Genomic DNA, 18,871 nt, shown 5'->3' with positions numbered 1-18,871 from the left:
GCAACCGTTTTTGCTTTTTGATTCGGAATTTGGAATAAAAACTACCAAATGGAATATTTTAATTCTTCACACGTAAGTATCTTAGTACAAAACATATAATCTAGAATTTTGTTGTTATGGGGCACATGGCCAAATTAACTTATACAAAACATTATACAACCTTTTTGTCAAAACGCCATTTGTTGAAAACATGTTAGAATAGAATAATTTACGGAAGAATTGAAGATGCTTATTAAAGCGAAACTTGTTATTAAAAAGAAATGAAAGCGTTTTGGTTTTATAATACTTTAAAATTGACTGCGAAGTTTCCACTTGTGTCACGCAAAAGAGATGTTGCTGAAATAAATTTTCATGAAATAAAGTCAATATTTAATTGAAAGTATCTTCATTGTGACCATATTTAGTTTTTTACGGACTTGTTAGTGGATCAAGTTTGGCAAAAATGTGTGACCCGGTGTTGTTGTGTTTCCCCAAATTACATGGAAATTATATAAACCAAGTTTCACGCTCTGTTGCTCACATATTCAACTTGGTAACGCGACGCTTTTTGGTTAAAAACTGCTTTGTTGCCTACCACCCGAAAACAGTTTATTAATTGAGATTGTTCTTGTGTCGTTGGACGTATTTCACAGTTTTAGGAAGATAGAAGGAAAAAATAATTAACAGACATACTTTTCAAAATGGACTTCTGCGATTCAACTGTGGAAAGGGCTCAGAATCTAATGAACCTTTGTGATCTACTTAACCCTGACAAAAACAATTCCAGCGATGATGACGAGGTATACGTGTTTTGTACTCAGTGATTTTGTACAATGTGTATTCATGTAGTTTTATATATGCAGCCTGATGTCAGTGCTCCTGCTTTCACCCCTGGGGCTATTGGAACGAAAAAGAAAAACAGCAAACAGGTTGAAAGCCCCTATGGTATGTAATATTATGTTAATAAACAGTTCTGCTTCAACCCAAAACAAAGTTTGATTTGATTTTAGTCAAAACTGGAGGTGATAGCAATGACATTTGGGCTGATGGTGAAGTACAACAATTCACAGTTTTTGAAGATGACAGTGACCCTCGGCCATCACCAGAGTAAGTTTATGCTAATAGTGTATGTTTCTGTGGTGGTAGGCTACCTGCAATTAAATGAAAAAGGCATAAAATTAGTAATGCATGTGATTTGGTGTTGAGACTCATCCAAAACGCTTTTTAAGGTACGACATTTCCTACAAACAAAAAGTCACATCAGAAGATATGTTTTTGGGTATGAGTGGCAAAAATCCATCTTCAGCTTGCTGTGAGGAAATGACAGTAAAAATAAACCTACCACAAACACAAATGAAAGATGTTGAATTGGATGTAAAAGAAAACTTTCTTGCTTGCAGATGCCCGAAATAGTAAGCAATTAACTTTTGAAATCACAAATGTTGTTTTACGTAAGCTCAATTTTTGCTGTGGATTTGTTGTTGACTAGTCTTTCTTACTTTTAGTCGTTTGATGCTCCCACTACCTCATCCCGTGCATCCAAAAAAAGGAGCAGCCAAATGGAATGGAAAAACTGAAACACTTGACGTTACCCTTGTAATGAACAGAGAATATGACTTCATCAATTTCCAATGACATTTTCCTTGTTTTATATTTCGGTGTGATTGCAATGTTTATGATATTTTTATTGAATACAGTTTAGTTTTGCTACTGACCAGATGTGCTCCCTCAGCAATGTAGATTAATAGAAAAGGCACAAAGCAAATAAGCGTGGCAGTGAAAGAAGTTGGCAGTGACAACAAAGTGTGTAAATTGAAAGTAGCTTCGAGAATGGAACAAAAATTAAGTGGCATCTGTTAAAACTTATTTCTTTTTCCCCCTTCCTTGTTTTGACGAAGTTCCACTTGTGGACTTCTTTGCTGTCTTGGCTTTGGTCGCCGGCTTTTTCTTAGCCTGCTGTGGAGACAGAAGGTTAACATAAACCTAAACGATTTTTTTGGTATAGTTACTTTAATCATGCCGTCGTTGTCAAGATTATCTTCCCCACTGTCATCTGCATTGCCTTCACCTTCCTCACCAAGATCCATGCCTGAGAAAATTTTTTCAAGATGGTAAATATATGAAGCCACACAAGATAAAAATAAAAGAGAAGTTTTGTTCAGACAAGAGCTTCAATTAAACTGGGATATTAATCAGTTAGTTCCCACCATCATTTGAAACTTTGCGCTTCTTTTTCATTGCAGCTGCAGACAAAACGGCATAGGGGATCATGTGACTTTCTTTGTTAAAAGTTCTCGTAAATGCAGCTTTTACTTTCGACTCCACCTAAACATCCACAAAACATTCAGTCTGGCTGCCAAACCCTGCTTATTTCTAAAAACATGTTGTACAATTCTGAGTATAAAGAGACTGGCCCATATTGCTATTAACATTGTCATGTTTAAACGAAGACGTTTTCGGCAAAAATTTTTTTTTGAAAGAAGACGTTTCGACCTTACCTGCGACGTCAGTCTGGTCAGCTCCTTATAATCATGGAGCTACACCATCGCGTCATTCAAACTGATGATGGCATAAGTTTTTGCTGAAATGTCTTCTTTTAAACATGACAGTGTTAAAAGCAATAAGGGCCAGTCTCTTTTTACACTCAGAATTATGAGAAAACCAGTGAGTTGTGTTCCTATGTTGTACAATCTTTAATAATATAACTGCATTTCATTCTGGTGGGGTTGGAGATAGTTATGAAAACAAAATTTGCAACAAGTAACAAACTTGATTCATGTAGTTTGGTCTGCCCTCGTATTGTCCAACTTCAAGCAAACTGTCAAAGTCCTCTCTTACAAAATCATAGTCACTCAGTAGTTTTGTCACAAGCGGAACTTCACTTTCACCAGTTTTACTCTGTTTCACCAGAGGCTGGCAGAGATGCCATCGCATATATCTAAAAAAACAGGTTTGCTAAAACATAATTTATATAAAGCATTGTATGTTGCCTAAACAACATTTCTTACGGAAGCAGATCCAGATTAAATGAACTTTCTGTAATACCACTTGTTGGTAGCGACGAATGAAACTTCAACTCCTGCAGCAAGCGCTTATTTTTCCCTGAAAAAAATATTTGGATATTAATTAGAACTTTAGTGTGGTTTGACACAAAGATGTATTATAAACAACAACCACTACTTTTTGAAAGTAAAATGTTGGAACCAAAAATACAACAAAACATACCAGTGGTGGAAAGTTTGCCAAAAAAGGTTGGAAAGTTAATCATCCCCTGCATTCCACCCCTCATGAAGTCGCTTGGAATTACGGTCGATACAAGCCCCATCATAGGCAGCATTGACCAGGACTGGTCGTGCCGTATTGAGGATTCAATGAGGTCTCCGAAGGCAATACTATCAGCAGTTTGGCTTAATAGCTTCAAGTGCTGCTTCAAATTACCTAAAATTTAGATTTGTTTCCGGAAGACATTTTGGATGACTCCATTTTTTTAGGAACCCGAAAATGTTTTGCTACACTACCAATGTTGAAAGTTATTTACCTTTGGCAGCATATGGGTTAACATGTGGGTAGTTTTCCTGAATAAACTTGGGAATCATAGAATAGTCCATGAAAAACAGGTTGGATTTGTCCAGCAATGACAAAGATGCAGACTCAGATGACAGCAGCTGTAAATACATGACATACAATACAAGTTTTGTTCATATTTAAAACTGAAGTTAAATTGATTGCCTGAAATAAAAAAAGTGAAAATAAAAAAAATACCAGATATTGATCACATCTATGATACTTTACAAATGAGGCATCAGTTCTGTTTACCTTTCTAGCAACGTCAAAAATTCCTAAGGTAATATCTTTGTGTGCTTTGTCAGCATGTGTTTTAGCATCATCATAGCTCAGTGAACTGCTGTTTGATTTGATCATATTCATGTTGTGAAGAACCTATTAGAAACGTGAATAGATTTTTATCACACAATAAATGCATATATGTACATGTGTTAATGGTTTTTGAAAATCCATACCTGCCTCACATCCTGGTTGCAGCCTTTGATTATTGCTTGGACTGCAGGGGCTTGTACTTTCATACCCTCTTTAAAGCAAATGCTCATAAGGGCACCAGTAATCTGCTCCACCCGTGGACGTTGGAATCGCAAATCAAAACAATGGTTGGTAAGAGAGCGCATTTTTTGGGAAGCCCTTCATTCAAATTAGAATCGGGCCTTAGCACTGCATAATTGCATTTAGTCCTATATACAATTAATGTGTTTCTGTTTTATAAATGATGCCAAATAATAAATTCTAGCAACTATTGTACATCATAGGGCCTATCGTGGTCTATTAGGATTAGATTTTATTTATACCTGTCATTGCACATGCATATTATAGGTATTTTGGTGGATTTGATGATTTGGATAAGTTCTTGCATACCACCACGATCTTCATTTCCAGCCATTCCATCTACCTCATCCATGATAAGCACATGTTGAATGTCATGATGCGATGAAGCAGCTGTCTGCCAAATATATGCATTGAGTTAAGCATACAAAGTAATAAGTTGTAAATACATTGTTACATGCCTGCAGTGATTGTTCTCAAATTTGTGCTTATTACAAGTATTATATTTACCTTGTCTTGCCCAAACAGACAAGCAATGCTTGTGTTCTGTACAGATGCAGCTACCTCTTCCTTTAGAGTTCTTTTGCTCCTGGTGTCACTGGCATTTAACTCAACATAGGACATGCCTAGTTCCTACAAAAATTTAAAATTATCTGGTAATACAGTGTTTAAATTCACTTATGCTTGACATGTGTTGAAACCATGGATTATAAATGTAAATAAAAAAATTACAACCACATGATAATTCCCCCTAAATGAACTCACCTGACACACCAAAGTTGCTGAAGTAGTTTTTCCCACACCAGGTGGACCAGACAACAAAGCCGCCTTATAAACAGCCCCTGTTGGGTCGCCACCACCCCAAGGACTGAACTTCGGTTTTGGTTTACTTTTACCAGCGGCAGTCCTGTTATTGGAATGCCAATTTTGAAGCCATTTCAGTAGTTTTTGGACATTGCTGTTTGCACCCTGTTGACCAATGATCTGCTTAACACTGGTCGGTTTGTATTTATCCACCCACATCAAACTTTCACACTTCTGGGGACTTTCCTTCTTGAGAGTTGTAGGAGTTATTTTTTTGTTTTCCGTTTTCGCAGTCACTGTGGGTGGTTCACTTTTCTTAGAAATTTTTTCAACAGTTGTCTTTTTACTCGGAGGTGTTAAAGGTTTAGGTTTGTCATTTACTGGCACTTCATACTTGGACCTTTTTGCAGGAAGTGTTTTGATAAGGTTTAGGAACTCATCCTCATCAATCACCTTTGTTTTGCATTTCTCGGCCTGTGTAAATGAAAAATAATCAGGGGTGCGAATTCCGTCAATTTAAAAAATTCAGTGGATATCGATTTTTGTAAGATCAACAAAATATGCTCCAAAAGATTGAAAAAATACTTGGTATATTCTGCAAGAAGTTGTTAGGTTGTTAGGCCCTTACAATCACTAAACTTTGAATTAAGTCATAAGGTATTTAGTTCTAACACTGCAAGAAAGGACAAAACTGTTGATTAAAAGAAATTATTGAGCTGCAGACAGGGTGTGTACACGCACTGTTTCGACCTGCAGCTGTTGAAGTGGCACTGTGCTAGCTTCTACAATAGAGGCTCCACAGTGGTTCGTCTCTGTTTTCAGTATAGAGTACCCAACAGATCGACGTCGACCAGAACAGTACCACGAAGTGGAATTTAGTGTGCCTGCTAGTGTAGAAGCTAGCACAGTGCCACTTCAACAGCTGCACTGATGAGACCTTACAGGTCGAAACAGTGTGTGTACACACCCTGTCTGCAGCTCGCCAATATGGTTTTTTTGCACATAAAAGAAATTAAGTTAAATGCATCAATAGCCTTATTTATCTTTATACATGTCCCTACATGCAGTCAGTACGGAGACATTAATTACTTTTGCAAGCTTGGACTGTCCAGCATCCTCTCCTGTAATCAAATACGACGTTCTTCCACTGACGGTGGTGGTCACTTTGCCTCCATATCTCTCAACAAGTGATTGAACTTCTTCACGGGTCAGCGAATCTTGGATGCCGGTAATAACAAATGTCAATCCTTCAAGGCAGTAATCTGCACCCTGTATTGATATCAGTGGATATTATAAACAATCTTGTCTTTTTTCCAACAAAACTAGGATTATGTAGTTTAAGGTAATATGTTTTCATTTCAAGTCACTATGTATAGTAGTATATACACCTTGGGTATTTCTTTGGACCCAGGTGCTTTTGGGCCAGAGCGATTTTGCCACTGTTGATATTTTTGAAATCTTTCCTTTTTGGCACTAGATTGTTGTTCAGTACTTGCAGTTTCATTTTTCTTTTTGGGAGTTTGTGTTGTGGGTTTATCTACAACTTCCTTCTTCACCTTCCTGTTGTCATTTGTTTTGGTGATGTGTTTTTCAGCACCCATTTTTTTTTCTTTAGGTTTTGCTTTCACTGGAGATGGTTGCTTGGTAACAGACCCCCTTTCACCCCTTTTCTGGATTGCTGACGGTTGTTCGTAGCCATTATTTTTTGTTGCAACATTCTTTTGCTTTGCTTTTCTTGGGGAGACCCTCCTGTTCACAGCTTGAGACAGCTTACCAGATAATGTATCTTTAAAAGCAAACAACACTTATGAACAATAGTAAAAACCTCTAGACATTCTGTATCTCAAAATTACTTACTGCTTTTGCCATTGGTTTTAACTGGAGTTGTTGGTAACTCCATGAGAAGGTCATCAAGGTCATCATTTTGAACAAACACTGCCTCCTAGAAAACCGTGAAGAGAATCACCAAACTGTATCAATAAAAACATACTCAAAGGCAAACAGAACCTTTTTGGGAGTTTTTGGTAAATTCCCTATGCCATCATCAGCTTTTCTCTTTGTTGCTTTTGGTTTTGCAGGGGAGTTCTTGAATTGCCCAAAAAATTGGGTCGGAGTGGTTGATTTTAGTTCTTTCGATGATTTTTTGGTTTTTAAAAGCTTTTTTGATTTTGCAGGCTTAGCATCATCATCTGCAATACAAGCATAGTTTAATAATCATCTATTTTAAAACCACAGTATTTTCAGTAGAAATGCAAAACTTAAAGCCATAAGCATAAACATGTTTGCCATGTTCACATCAAAATCATCAGCTATGAAATTATCGGTTTCTTTGTTAGGTTCTTTTCACATCAAAATTATTAGATGTTTAACAAAACACAAATCATACCTGAATTTTCAATCACATCAGGTGTGGTATGTTTCTTTGACTTCTTACTCTTTGTCTTGGAGTGTGTATCTTCATCAGAAGAATCTTAACAAACATGTGCAAGATCAGATATGGAGGCTTATACTGCAAAGGAGTTCTATACCATCAAACAAAACACCCTTTTTTCTCAATCGTTTTCGTTCAGTTTTTTTATTGGTTTTTACAAAATCGTCAGCTTCATTGCCCGTATCACTTGATGACTTTTTGAAGAAACTTCGTATATCCTAAGACAACATAACAACTGCTTATTTTACCAACATTCTCACAAAGTATTTAAGCAAGTTTCTAACTTACCATTAGGTCATTTGAAATACTAATTATACACGAGCAAGAGCAAGTATAGAAAAGATTGTCTCAACAAGGGAGTCTGAAAAAATTAATGTGTTATGAGGTAGTTAAATTAGGACATATTGACTTTGCTGCAAGTGGAGTTTTAAGTAAAGATTGTTCAAAAAAAATCGTAAATACAACTTATTACAGCAATTGCAAATGGATTGCAGTATTGCAAATTTTGTCAACAAACACATGCGCGTTTACCGCCAAACAGGAAAGTTTCGCGCAACATGGTCACTGGTCCATAACCAATTTTTTGAGCTCAAAAGCACGGTTATGTACTTTCAACAACACCAGCAAAAATCAAAAAGGAAAGGATACGTATGGAGCTGGCTGCAATTGAGCAAATTTTGAAAACAAGAAACTTTCGTAACCATCAGAGAAAGTGTATAAACTGGAAAAACTTGAAACTTGCGCGACCCCAGGGTATTTCCCGAATTAAATTTTTAGACAGCGAACACAAAATGAACAGTTAGGTACAATGTATGGGGAAATACCAGGTCTTATCATTACGGTAAAGGAAACGGCGGTAAAGAGAAAGGCATACTCAAAACATCGATAAAACATGTGCGAACGAACAGTATAGCCAATAACTTTGTTATTGGTCAGTTTGAAATTGTAGATTTACTTTGACTGTTTTACCTGACTTATACTTCGCAGAATCGGGTTAAAGTAGTGGCGAACAACTAATTTAATGTATTACTTAAAACATTCTTACTAAGTTTGGTTCATTTTTGCGCAGATAATTCGTCAGTTTTTTGCTCAACTGTTGAACAAGTTACGAATGGCTGAACAGGTTCGAGCAACTTTTGGCATTGTGCTTGTCATCTCGACTTCAATTGGTATGGTACAAAGTGCTGACGACAAACTACATGATGGCGAACTTACAAGCGAATCCGCTTTTTCGTTCTTTCTGGATTTGGCAAAAAATCAATCCCAAGAACGTGCTCGACACGAAGTTCAGTGCGAGTTTGGCGAGTTTCCAAGTCTGGCTGGGCTTTGTGTGAGCTGCGGTTCGTGTTCAGAAAATCGCGCGCACTCATTATGTAAACAAAAATGTAGAGGTACGTGTAATATTAATTGACTGTAAACGCCGATTTCAATGGTGGGTACGTGTATAAAAAGCAACGCTTTTTCTTTTCAGGCTACGGGATGAAGCAAAAAATAGACAGTTTTGCTAGAAATGTTGATCGAGTTGAAACCATTTTGAACGATGCAAATTTTACCGCCCAAGAATTACGAACCCACTTTCTGTTGGTCAACTCTGGCGCAGACCCATTTCCCTTTCTTCTCATTATTGCTTTTGTATTCATTGCGTTTTTTTCTTCGGGCCTTGTTATTATCTTTTCCAGAGAAATGGGAAATATGCGCGCCGCAGCCACCAAGATTAACAAAAACGTGCGCATTCCTTCAATTGTTACACCGAAGCAAATCACCAAAACGACGAGCGATAACGCATGTACTCGGTTCCATAACATTCCAGCGGAAAGCGACACTGTATCTTAGTGAATACGTAATGCGCAAAGTGACAATTGAATTTGACGTGTTTGTCGATGTTTGTTGCGCAACAAACGAAAACACCATATATATAGGTCTGTTTGTTCATTGTTGTATGCCTTTTGCTGACACTTGGAACAATACCAACCTTTCTACAAACAGCTGGGGCATATAAAATGATTCACACTTAAAACAAAAAATGACAAAACATTTCAATTGAATGAAGAAATTGTTTTTTTTTCGCAAGCACCTCGAGGTTTTTAACGCCTTGGGGAATGATTTGCCGGGTATCCTTGTCGTTATTTAGCCCCTAGAATAATTTTTTGTTAAAGTACCGAAAGGGAAATTCCCAGGTACTTATGCGCCGCTGTATGAAACAACGTGGCAAGGCAAGGCGTAACTCACTTCTGAAAACTTCGAACGTCGAGAGGAACAAAGTTTAACATGAACTTCATTACTGTACTTTTCGTTGTAACTTTCGTGACTAGTGTCTGGGGTGAGAATATAGGAGAGTCGACCGGACGGAGAACCAAGCGACTGACACGACATGATGCCGAAGACATAGCAAGACAAGCTGCTGCCCTGGAGGGAAGGCGTCAGAACAACATGAAATACACATGTGAAAGAGGCATGTACTGGAGCACGGCTACTACTGAATGCGAGAATTGTTCTTCGTTGTGTGATGAAGTGGACAACGCAGTCAAATGCAGTATTGACTGCCCTGGTGAGTAGCCTGCTATTAGTAAACATGTACCTTATGATAACTATGCCTCCTCGCGGCCAGAGTTGTGTTTCATTGTGGCAGAGTGGTAAATTATCCTTTGCAACAGTTTACTAATGTATTTGATAATCTATTGCTTTCGTGATCAACAACTGTAATTTTTTGGTTAAGGCAAATACGCCGAGGTCTACCTCATCGCTCCACTCCAAAACAAGCTCGAGTGGCAGGAAACCGCCTATCGGGCATTGAAGGAGACTGTTGCCGTTATGAACCAAACTCTCACCGAACAACTCCCTCAAACAAACGCAAACATCGAGCCAACACACTTGCTGTGTGTGGGTTTATTCGCAGGCTCTGTAGTGATACTGCTTGTTATTTGCGGCTTACTTCTATTTCTGTTCTGTGTAAAACCGAACGTTTTCAAGCGATGGGAAACGCAAGTTCCGGGCAGAGAGGACATTGAGTTGCAGCAGCGAGTGTACGGTGAGAGCACGCCACTAAATAACGCGGAAAACTCACCTGTACAGGAGACAAAAAAACCGAACAACGTCCCTCCCGCCCACAGCAGAGAGGGCGAATCATACGAACAAGGTCCGTCGACATGCCATGATGAGACCCAACCCTCAACACACATTTAATTAAGGAACACAAATTTTCTACTGTGTGTGATATTTATTACGTTACGATCACGTTGGCCAAAGAAACGCTTGTAACTACTCGCTTATGTGATACCGGTTGGTGCCCGGAACTTTACGAATTGCCCCGAGAGTGGTAAGCATCAAAACAAAGCTCTGCGTCTTGCCTCCCAAGCTCGTCGCTTTTTCAATGTCTTCCAGTGTCATCCCTTTTTGGGTACTGAAAAATACGAAACCGCGTTATTGTGTTTTTGTTGCGGAATGATCAAATAAACCAAGTTCCATTTTGTCGGGCATTTGGTGAGCTGCTGACTTCCCTGTAGCTGAGAACATTGGAGCAGAAGGCAAAGTAAGCAGAGTTATATACCAGAGACATTTGACCAGATACATAAGTATACCACATAATACACCTATTTTTTCCCCATAGCACCTATTTCATATTTGAGATTTCATATATTTAATATATTATATTTTCACAACCTTTTGCAATCGCAGATCAGTACAATTATAAATAAGTGAACATCCACTTTAATGTGAAATGAATATTGGGGGACCGGTAAACAAATCCACACAGACCAGCGGTTGAGAAACACGCAATAAAATATAAGCTTCGCAATCTGTAGTATCGTTTTTAGGCCGCGATTTAACGCACTTCGCTCGCTCGTGGGCGTCTTGTTTATCATCTAGATTCTAGAAAGTTCCTTCCGCTTTTACGTAATCTCTCAAGGAGTGGCGCAATGTCCGCCGTGCCGGGGAAAAATATAGGGGAACCACCTTGCGATAATATTGCCGGGACTGATTTGTGGGGCGGCATTACGTCATAGCCACATGTGTGCCAGGACCGCAATCCGGTTTAAACCGCTTTTTACAGCTTTAAATCGCAGGGTGCTTGTTCCGTTTAAAAGTTGTTACTTATTTACCCTTGGTCTCCACGGGTGTTGACACAAGCATGTCGCAGTTTCGTGTTAACTTTTGACAAACTTTGCAAATTGTGAAAACAATTGTGGAAACAATTACACCGACCCCACCTGCCACGACACGAATCACCACCTACAGCACGACAAGTAAACAAAATCGATCCAAAGCTAGATGTGGGACGCTTCAAGTAACGCCGCCAAGTTTCCAACTACCGACTGTGTCGCAATCTTAGGCGCGACTCGCATTCCTGTGGTTGGCTCAAGTTACAAATGAAAGAAGGGCGACACGGCAATGGAATTTCAAACTTCCTTGGGTGCTTTGTTTTCTCCTAAATAAGGCTCATTCAACATGGCCACAGTTTAATACATCACGACAAACACGCGCCTAATTGCATCCGATGCGGTTCACCAACGCACCATGAGGGCTCGTGAAAACCAAAAGGAGCTGTACGATGTCAATGTCTGCTTAATAACTGAGGAATTTTACAGCAATGGTGGGCGCTTTTTAAACTCTTGAAATTCTACGTTACTTTTGGATGTCGGGCAACAAAGCCAACATTTTTTGACCTGTTTCGAAATTAACATTAAAGTATGTCGTCACCTTTCATTCAGTTTGGGATACAGCAACGTCGCTGTGACCAACATATAATACGTACCAGGCAGCAAGTTCCATCTTCATTGCGTATAACGCCCCGTTGGCTTGTTCTATAGTAAAAAGGCGCCTCATTTCTATGGGAAGTACTTCGTATTCGTCATTGCTCACCCAGAAGCTGCGTCGCTTTGGCAATCTACACCATGAACCAATTTTAAAGTTGGATGGACTTAACTGATGTTGAAATCTCCAGGCCTGGTACTCAATACCACTGTTTAATATTTACTAAGTACGTTTTTGCGCACACATAAGTTGTTTAATACTCGGTATCTGGATGTGCAGGACTTTGGTAACATATTTAAAATGAATAATGATACCTGTCTTGAACAAGATTCGGTTCGACTGGTGACTGCAACGCATCCGGGCTGTCTATAAAAATGCTTTGCAATAGAATATTGTTTCGACTATTATTATGTATGTAGTAGCAGTATGCGGTCAACACACAATTCAAATGTGTCTTACAAAATATTAAAAACATTTGCGACAAAAAAACACAAAATAAAGCAAAAATGCTAGTGTACTTAAATTAACTGATACAAAGCATTAAAACAATCCCACATCAACTAAGGTTTTTTTTACAATTGTTTGTTTTTCAATTTTGGTGCAACACCAAAAGAAATAATAGGATACTAACCAGCAGAATTAGGAAAACGGTGAAGATATGAATTGGTCTTCATAGCTGCCACTCCATACTGCTGAAGGTCTGGTGTGGCTGGACTGGCCTAACAAATTTTTTTTTTTCACATTTGGCTTGACTTAAATGCACTAAGCATGGTTACCATTTCTTGTGCAGGCATTGGGTGCTTCATTTTTAGCTGTGTCAGTGTTACATCTTGTGAGTCCTAGTTGCAAAAAAATGAAGTTAATACGTAGCGGACATTTTTGGATAAAATGTCGGACAATTTGCATTACACTCGGAAATTATATTATGTTGCAATCTTTAAATGCTATTGGCAGATACAATTAGACACAGGACAGCTTGGTTTTATCATGTTATGTCCATTTGGCTGTCTATTCAGATTTTTGAAATCATAACAGGCCGATTCATAAACAAAATGAAATTCTTGTAGTTTTGTGCTGGATGGTGGCTTTCCAGGTCTTAGATCAGACTTACTTTATCGAAGTTGGCAAGAGGACTCCTTCTGGAGTGCATCACCAACTGCTCGTCATCACTATAGCCATTATTATAATCAGCTTTCAAAGAATAAATTGGTTTTCCAACTTTTACTTCATGTGGTGCTGGAGCCATTGCCACTGTATAACAATAAAAAAACAGTCACGTGGGTTGGGAATTCAATATATCTTAAGGCCCAAAAAATGGGTATTTGACAATGCTTATAACTTGAAATAAACAACCCCAAATTTCTATTTGCTGGTAAATGTAAACAGGTATATATTTTACCAAAGTTCAGTTCGGGTGTTTTGGGTGTGTTTAAAACTGGAAAGAATGCCCTTGATGTGGATTTTTGATCCGGTGTGTCGTGACTGGTTGGCATGTTAACTGCAAGAAAATCAAGTAAGGACCTGTAAGGTTATTGGGGTTTCATTTGTAGCAAAATTTGACCTACTGCAAATTATCTTGTTCTTGCCACAAACTACCACAAAGAGTTCAAACAAAGTATATACCTTCAACGGTTGGAGATGATAGTTGGTTGAAGTATGTGGAACTGTGTATACCTTTCTTTAAACCAGGTTCAATGTTCGGAGCAGTGGGAGTATTAAGAATCTCACTTTTTTTGGATGGCAACACTGGCATTTTTGGACTTTGTAATTCTGAGGGTTCTAAATACAGTTTGACCAGTTTTAGATATATAAGATATTTTTATTCAACTGCAAGAGACAGAAACACAAAGTAGACAATAAAAGTCCACCAAACATTAAACACAATCAGTGAAACTCAAGGGAAAATGAGTAATTTAAATGTGGAAAACAAAAACAGTCTATTCAAGAACCCAGCCTATAAAGGTAGTTTGACAAAAACACTTCAAACAATACACTTATCGCTTAACAACATTAGGTTCACAGTCAATCTTTTTCGTGAAACTGCCAAGGAAAACTAGTGGTAGCAAATAAAAAATTTTAACAAACGCCCTTGATATCCATATCTATCATATGTACACACTATAATGGCAATTTAAAAAAAAAGATGTATATACCATTATCAGGAGAATGGTCCTTGAGTTTGATAACTTCTTCAACTGTTTCAGACTTCGGTTTTATAAGAGGAATTTGAGTTTCTGGTTTTGGTATATTTGAATAATCCGTCAATACCATCAGATGGGGAGTTGATTTATCTTCTAAACAATAACATCAGTAGGATTTTAACCAGTCATTATTAAAAGTTAAAAAATGAGTACCGCAACTGTTCTTTTTCTCTATTGTGGTGGGTGTGTATCCATTTTTGGACAGCTTTTGTTGAAGAGCAGAAACCTGGCCACCAAGTAAGTCAAGGCACTTGCTTGTTACCGCATTGTATTGTGATAGCAACTCAGTATTTTTCCGTAACATTGTTTCCTCTGAGCTACAGGTTTCCTTACATTTGATATGGAGATTGGACTTCAATTTTTTACTTTATTTAAGTAAGATCTTACTTTTATTGATGTAACATATGACTTCATATCTTGCATTCTTGTCCAACTCTCAACAGGGAATGTGTCAGTGTCACCATTGCTATCTGGTTTGTTCAAGCTGGTTTGAAACTCCTCAATTTTTTTATCGACCAACTTTGCTGTTCGTTTTAAGGGATAAATCACATCTTTAAGCAACATTTCCTTATCCATTTGTCACAGTATTTCGATGCACGGGGGTTTTCTTGAAGTATTTCTAAAAACAACATGTTATTTTATGCACAAAAGAGCCATAATAATCAACATGTTATTTGTTCTTAAATCTGTTGCTTCTACTATTTTCTTTGAGCCACTGTATTAAACTGATCTTACAAGCATAACCATGAGGCCAAAAAAAGTAAACACCTAGAAAATCGCAATTTATTAATGAACGATCTTCAACTTCAATCATCAATGCAAAAACAAACAATCCCCTTTAAAATTTCCCGCGCGTCACGGGTCGTTTGTCGCGTAATATTTTTAATATTTTTAAGAAACGCAAACACGAATATAGCCATTCAATTATATATGCCATTTCAATTACTATATATGCCATTCAATTACTTGGACATATCATTTTGCTGGTAACAGCACATAAAGTAAATTTCGTAGCCTATGTCACCATATTTTTGACAATTTTGATTATATCCTGCTTGTTCGACACGGATATGAAGAACTATTGCTGTAAAATGACCTGTGCGAAGATACCTTTTTGTTGATAATTATCTTATCTTTAACGGTTATCCGGCCCCTGTAGTGATGTTCCCAGTTCCAAACTATCCGGCCCGGTCGGATCCGGATAGTTATCAATCAAATCCGGCCGGATAATTTGGATCCGGCAGTTTGTTAACACTGATTCGTGTATTTTATCGCTATGGCAAAAATGTTTGATTGCCAAACAGAATGCTTTGTTAAGGTTAGCCTGTCATGAGTGAAACAAATAAACGATGGGCATTTATTAATATGGTATAACACGTCACGAAAAACCTTAATAACAAATAACACAAAAATCTTACGTCGGCGAGTATAACAGACTGGGTCCCAAAAACGAGTAATTTGCGAAATGTTTGTCCGCTTTTAGGACAAAAAAGCTTTCCCAACTATATCCGGTAAAATTAAGTGTATTATCCGGCCGGGTCCGGTTATTGAAAATTGGTCAATATCCGGCCGGGTCCGGGTACCCGGATCCGGTGCAACACATCACTAGACCCTGGTCGTTACTACATACACATATATATTGGCTATTGGACAAGCTTAAACATAGGCACCCGACTTTTTAACGTTTGTGGTTTCATTGGTGCACATGGCATTTTATATCTGTTGCATACTGTTCTTCTGCGTACCTTCGTTGCTTTTTGTGCAAAATATACTTGATTTGGTGACCCCGTAGTACATTGACCTGCAACATTTCGTCAAAGGTTCGTGAGTCCTGACTTAATATCGTGATGTTTTGTTTGGTTCCAATATATAAATAATGCCCGTAAATTTCTTCACTAACCGAAGAACCATACTTTCCGTACTTTATAGCAAATATCGTGAACTTAGCTGAACTAGTGGCGGTAAACTTCGGTTAGTGATGAAATTAGGATGTATAGTTCCGATCTTGCCATGTATAGACCACGCATTTCGTCTTAACACTCAAAACAAAACAGTTTTATCAAATTAAATATTTTCTCTTTCTGGCAAATACGTTACCTTAGAAACATTCCTAAACATAAACCGTAGCTAACCAAAAGAATTACAGTCTCAAAAATACGCTGTTCTGGTTTGAATCAATGCACTCACTTGAAAGGGAATTTGTAATTTTCAAATAGATTTAGTGAATTTTAAACGGTGAAATGCGACACGCACGACGACGACAAAGTAACAACAAAACAAAAAAACAAAGCTCAAGGGCCCCAGTGGTAGTCGACCCACAAATACTGTTAAAAACGCACAAACAGTAGTAATAGATACAACGATGCCCTGCGACAGGGTAACAATACGCCAACGGGCGACAATAAAACAACGGATCTTGGCGAAGTTCTGCTGGTTAGTTGCCTGACGTCACCGCGCTAAGCAGATTAAAGTGCATGAGGGTTGGTGTTGTTGGAAGGTAGTAGGGCGCGTGCAAGAACGGCGCCGAGGAAAGTTGACGCAGATCAATGCGATTGGACAGCAAAAAATCAAAGACAAGGATAGTTTCTGGTTAGTATGTTCTTCTGTATAACGTTTCGTCGCGTCTCTCAGCTCCCTGACCCCGTCTGGCGGACACCGACCTGCAGCTTTGCCTAAAGTATCAAGTGATGTTTTAGTTTACATGTTATGGAAACAGTCAAGAAGTAAGGCTTTACTTTCAGCAAGTCGTTTCAATAAAAAAGGTTTTCTTTGCGAAATTAACTTTGTTCGAGCGCCATTTTGTTGCGTGACACAGGTAGAAATTTCGCTTTTCAATTTCTCAATTGCGTTTGGAAACAAGGTTTTTATTAATGCGAAATTGCCTCAAGAACAAATAACACGTACATCAGCTACAATACAAAAAAGTTATTTTTTTCAAAACAGCAGATGCCAGAATAAGTATTCAAAAACAGTTTCTACATGTCATTATTCACAGAACGCACTAACGTTTCAAGCAATGTCAGTATTCATAAAATCTTACAACATATTGTGCAGGCCTATTGGATGAAACATACCTCTTTGCTATTCAGCAGACGGGTGTTAGACTTTCCATACAAGCATGTGGTTAGTACTGTCACCGTTGCCGGCTGCCTCGCTTGCGGAGTTCATTCGGAAATCTTCGTAACTGCAAACGAATATTTATACAATAAGAATACAATCGTTTCTTACACTGTAATAAATAACAGATCTCGAACAACTGCACAAGTATTGGTACAGAGAACCAACAATTTTTTTTTTCAACGCTTTAGGTGATTGCGAAAGTTCAATAACGGACATTTACAAGGCGATTTGGTGATGACATAATAAACATATCTTAAAACGACGGCACTTGACGAAATGATGTAGAAATGCGATATAAACAAGTCCCTTACCCATCTCCGCCACTTATAACGAGGGTAGAGGTGCGGACTTGGTTGTTGTTGGAAGTGGATGATGATCGACGTTTTGGTAGCGATGGGCGGCGGTAACCTGTACAAATAAAATTAAACGGGTAACCGAAATCACCATATAAATCATTTAAAGCATCAAGTTTAAGCTCTTAATTAACCGGCGGTTATGCTGTATATTAAGGGAAAACAACACAGTGACACTAAACAAATGGGTGAATCAATACGCAATGGATCATTTTAAGTAGGTCAAGGAATTCCATGCCCTTAAATGTAACCGGCGAGGATGCGGAGGAGCAACACTGACGTCATACGTACTGAGCGGTTTTTAAAAACTTTTTCTGTGGTTAAGTTGGATTGCAAGGCGTTAAAGGCGGCACAACTCCGGACTGGCGTTTCTTGATGTTTTATATGTCTTATCTGCGCGCTTCTTCACTCGGTTGCCGACAATGGGATTTTGGCGACACGCAAAAATGCGCATAGGTCGCCGGAACATCCCATATACGGTGGCAAGAACACACCCTTGCCGGATTCAGCATCAAAATATTCGCCCAGGCGTGAGTGTACAACTAGGAAAAACAAGCAAAGGCTACCTTACACCACGTTGCTCGCCAATCTAGGTGAGTCACCATCATTCTATCATCGTGATAAAGCGGTCGCCAAAACCACATGCAAAATAGCCGTTGGCGACATAAAACGTCAGTAAACGTCATGCATTAAGGCCTTGCCTAAGAAATGAATCGCTAACGTTGAGAGGGATTACACGGTGTAAAAACGACCACAAGTGTGCCTAACAGGGCGGCGTGCGATGGGATTCGAACCCACAACAGACTTTTGAAAGTAGGTTGTCATTTGCATTTTTCGAGCCCTTTCGCCTGTACGGACATAAGATGGTCGCAAAATTGCTGTAACCTTAAGGCGTAAAGGAACAACATACAGAGGTTACGATGCAAACGAATTTAGAACATGTTTTTGTTGTATGGGGATCTCCATTCATTTAATCGCCTTAATCTGTCGCTTGAACACTTTGTAACACACAAGTGGTGGTGGCGACAACACCTCGCTTGGCAGCGTTCAACTTCTCACCCGATGTTTGGTAAATGTTGTTGGAAATAACCCTCGTCAGTAACACATAGTAGCTTTTG

General features: G+C 38.5%; 6 protein-coding genes across 10 annotated transcripts in view; 3 read left to right on the top strand and 3 right to left on the bottom strand.

Annotated features, from left to right (window-relative positions):
- The first annotated feature begins 577 nt into the window (after positions 1 to 577).
- On the top strand, positions 578 to 1,617 carry LOC145912488 (dynein axonemal assembly factor 6-like). Its single transcript, XM_082999967.1, has 5 exons — positions 578 to 779; positions 843 to 924; positions 990 to 1,086; positions 1,209 to 1,391; positions 1,485 to 1,617. Exons 1-5 carry the CDS (start codon positions 681 to 683, stop codon positions 1,612 to 1,614), a joined length of 591 nt encoding a protein of 196 aa, XP_082856093.1. The 5' UTR covers positions 578 to 680; the 3' UTR covers positions 1,615 to 1,617.
- A 179-nt stretch (positions 1,618 to 1,796) lies between these two features.
- Positions 1,797 to 7,937, bottom strand: LOC145912487 (replication factor C subunit 1-like). 2 transcript variants are annotated; one of them, XM_082999964.1, is made up of 19 exons: positions 7,616 to 7,937; positions 7,425 to 7,545; positions 7,283 to 7,366; positions 6,904 to 7,085; positions 6,754 to 6,838; positions 6,285 to 6,682; positions 5,986 to 6,165; positions 4,858 to 5,370; positions 4,603 to 4,725; positions 4,338 to 4,489; positions 3,999 to 4,173; positions 3,796 to 3,918; positions 3,518 to 3,644; positions 3,205 to 3,417; positions 2,988 to 3,081; positions 2,749 to 2,917; positions 2,187 to 2,304; positions 1,989 to 2,068; positions 1,797 to 1,935 (listed from the first exon to the last, which is right to left on the bottom strand). In XM_082999964.1, the coding sequence occupies exons 1-19, from the start codon at positions 7,616 to 7,618 to the stop codon at positions 1,843 to 1,845; spliced, it is 3,033 nt and encodes a 1,010-aa protein (XP_082856090.1). In that variant the 5' UTR covers positions 7,619 to 7,937; the 3' UTR covers positions 1,797 to 1,842. The 2 variants fall into 2 exon arrangements, with proteins under 2 accessions (XP_082856090.1, XP_082856091.1); XM_082999965.1 differs by having other exon boundaries at positions 1,798 to 1,932.
- A 501-nt stretch (positions 7,938 to 8,438) lies between these two features.
- Positions 8,439 to 9,160, top strand: LOC145911009 (uncharacterized). Its single transcript, XM_082998241.1, has 2 exons — positions 8,439 to 8,718; positions 8,799 to 9,160. Exons 1-2 carry the CDS (start codon positions 8,439 to 8,441, stop codon positions 9,158 to 9,160), a joined length of 642 nt encoding a protein of 213 aa, XP_082854367.1.
- A 279-nt stretch (positions 9,161 to 9,439) lies between these two features.
- On the top strand, positions 9,440 to 10,796 carry LOC145911008 (uncharacterized). The gene is made up of 2 exons (XM_082998240.1): positions 9,440 to 9,875; positions 10,044 to 10,796. The coding sequence occupies exons 1-2, from the start codon at positions 9,596 to 9,598 to the stop codon at positions 10,508 to 10,510; spliced, it is 747 nt and encodes a 248-aa protein (XP_082854366.1). The 5' UTR covers positions 9,440 to 9,595; the 3' UTR covers positions 10,511 to 10,796.
- Positions 10,586 to 14,857, bottom strand: LOC145911007 (uncharacterized). 2 transcript variants are annotated; one of them, XM_082998239.1, is made up of 11 exons: positions 14,668 to 14,857; positions 14,434 to 14,608; positions 14,233 to 14,373; positions 13,703 to 13,858; positions 13,479 to 13,577; positions 13,191 to 13,330; positions 12,856 to 12,918; positions 12,711 to 12,798; positions 12,394 to 12,445; positions 12,081 to 12,212; positions 10,586 to 10,727 (listed from the first exon to the last, which is right to left on the bottom strand). In XM_082998239.1, exons 1-11 carry the CDS (start codon positions 14,854 to 14,856, stop codon positions 10,586 to 10,588), a joined length of 1,377 nt encoding a protein of 458 aa, XP_082854365.1. In that variant the 5' UTR covers position 14,857. The 2 variants fall into 2 exon arrangements, with proteins under 2 accessions (XP_082854365.1, XP_082854364.1); XM_082998238.1 differs by having other exon boundaries at positions 12,081 to 12,250; positions 12,405 to 12,445.
- Positions 14,858 to 16,466: 1,609 nt separating this feature from the next.
- Positions 16,467 to 18,871, bottom strand: part of LOC145910430 (uncharacterized) — a 37,012-nt gene continuing 34,607 nt past the window's right edge. For all 3 annotated transcript variants that reach the window (XM_082997553.1, XM_082997554.1, XM_082997555.1), the window contains 3 exons: positions 17,712 to 17,808; positions 17,355 to 17,464; positions 16,467 to 16,952 (listed from right to left, as the gene is read on the bottom strand). In XM_082997553.1, coding sequence (XP_082853679.1) covers positions 17,380 to 17,464; positions 17,712 to 17,808 — 182 coding nt within the window. In that variant the 3' untranslated portion in view covers positions 16,467 to 16,952; positions 17,355 to 17,379. The remainder of the gene's footprint in view (positions 16,953 to 17,354; positions 17,465 to 17,711; positions 17,809 to 18,871) is intronic.

Source organism: Ascidia mentula, chromosome 8 (genome assembly GCF_947561715.1).
Source record: "Ascidia mentula chromosome 8, kaAscMent1.1, whole genome shotgun sequence".
Classification (NCBI taxonomy): domain Eukaryota; kingdom Metazoa; phylum Chordata; class Ascidiacea; order Phlebobranchia; family Ascidiidae; genus Ascidia; species Ascidia mentula.
The sequence above is the reverse complement of the archived record's forward strand: the minus strand, read 5'-3'. Positions and strand labels throughout refer to the sequence as shown.

Bases quoted from the DNA above. Each gene is read 5' to 3' on its own strand.
- LOC145912488 (XM_082999967.1), top strand. From the start codon at position 681: ATGGACTTCTGCGATTCAACTGTGGAAAGGGCTCAGAATCTAATGAAC. The intron at 925-989 runs GTATGTAATATT...ATTTGATTTTAG, and splicing joins ACAGGTTGAAAGCCCCTATG to TCAAAACTGGAGGTGATAGC. The intron at 1,087-1,208 runs GTAAGTTTATGC...ACGCTTTTTAAG, and splicing joins GACCCTCGGCCATCACCAGA to GTACGACATTTCCTACAAAC.
- LOC145912487 (XM_082999964.1), bottom strand. The intron at 7,086-7,282 runs GTATGATTTGTG...CTTGTATTGCAG, and splicing joins TGATGTGATTGAAAATTCAG to ATGATGATGCTAAGCCTGCA. The intron at 2,305-2,748 runs GTTTGTTACTTG...GTGGATGTTTAG, and splicing joins GACCAAACTACATGAATCAA to GTGGAGTCGAAAGTAAAAGC.
- LOC145911009 (XM_082998241.1), top strand. From the start codon at position 8,439: ATGGCTGAACAGGTTCGAGCAACTTTTGGCATTGTGCTTGTCATCTCG. The intron at 8,719-8,798 runs GTACGTGTAATA...TTTTCTTTTCAG, and splicing joins ATGTAAACAAAAATGTAGAG to GCTACGGGATGAAGCAAAAA.
- LOC145911008 (XM_082998240.1), top strand. From the start codon at position 9,596: ATGAACTTCATTACTGTACTTTTCGTTGTAACTTTCGTGACTAGTGTC. The intron at 9,876-10,043 runs GTGAGTAGCCTG...TTTTTGGTTAAG, and splicing joins ATGCAGTATTGACTGCCCTG to GCAAATACGCCGAGGTCTAC.
- LOC145911007 (XM_082998238.1), bottom strand. From the start codon at position 14,856: ATGGATAAGGAAATGTTGCTTAAAGATGTGATTTATCCCTTAAAACGA. The intron at 13,331-13,478 runs GTAAAATATATA...ATTGTTATACAG, and splicing joins AACACCCGAACTGAACTTTG to TGGCAATGGCTCCAGCACCA. The intron at 12,919-13,190 runs GTAAGTCTGATC...TTTTGCAACTAG, and splicing joins CTCTTGCCAACTTCGATAAA to GACTCACAAGATGTAACACT.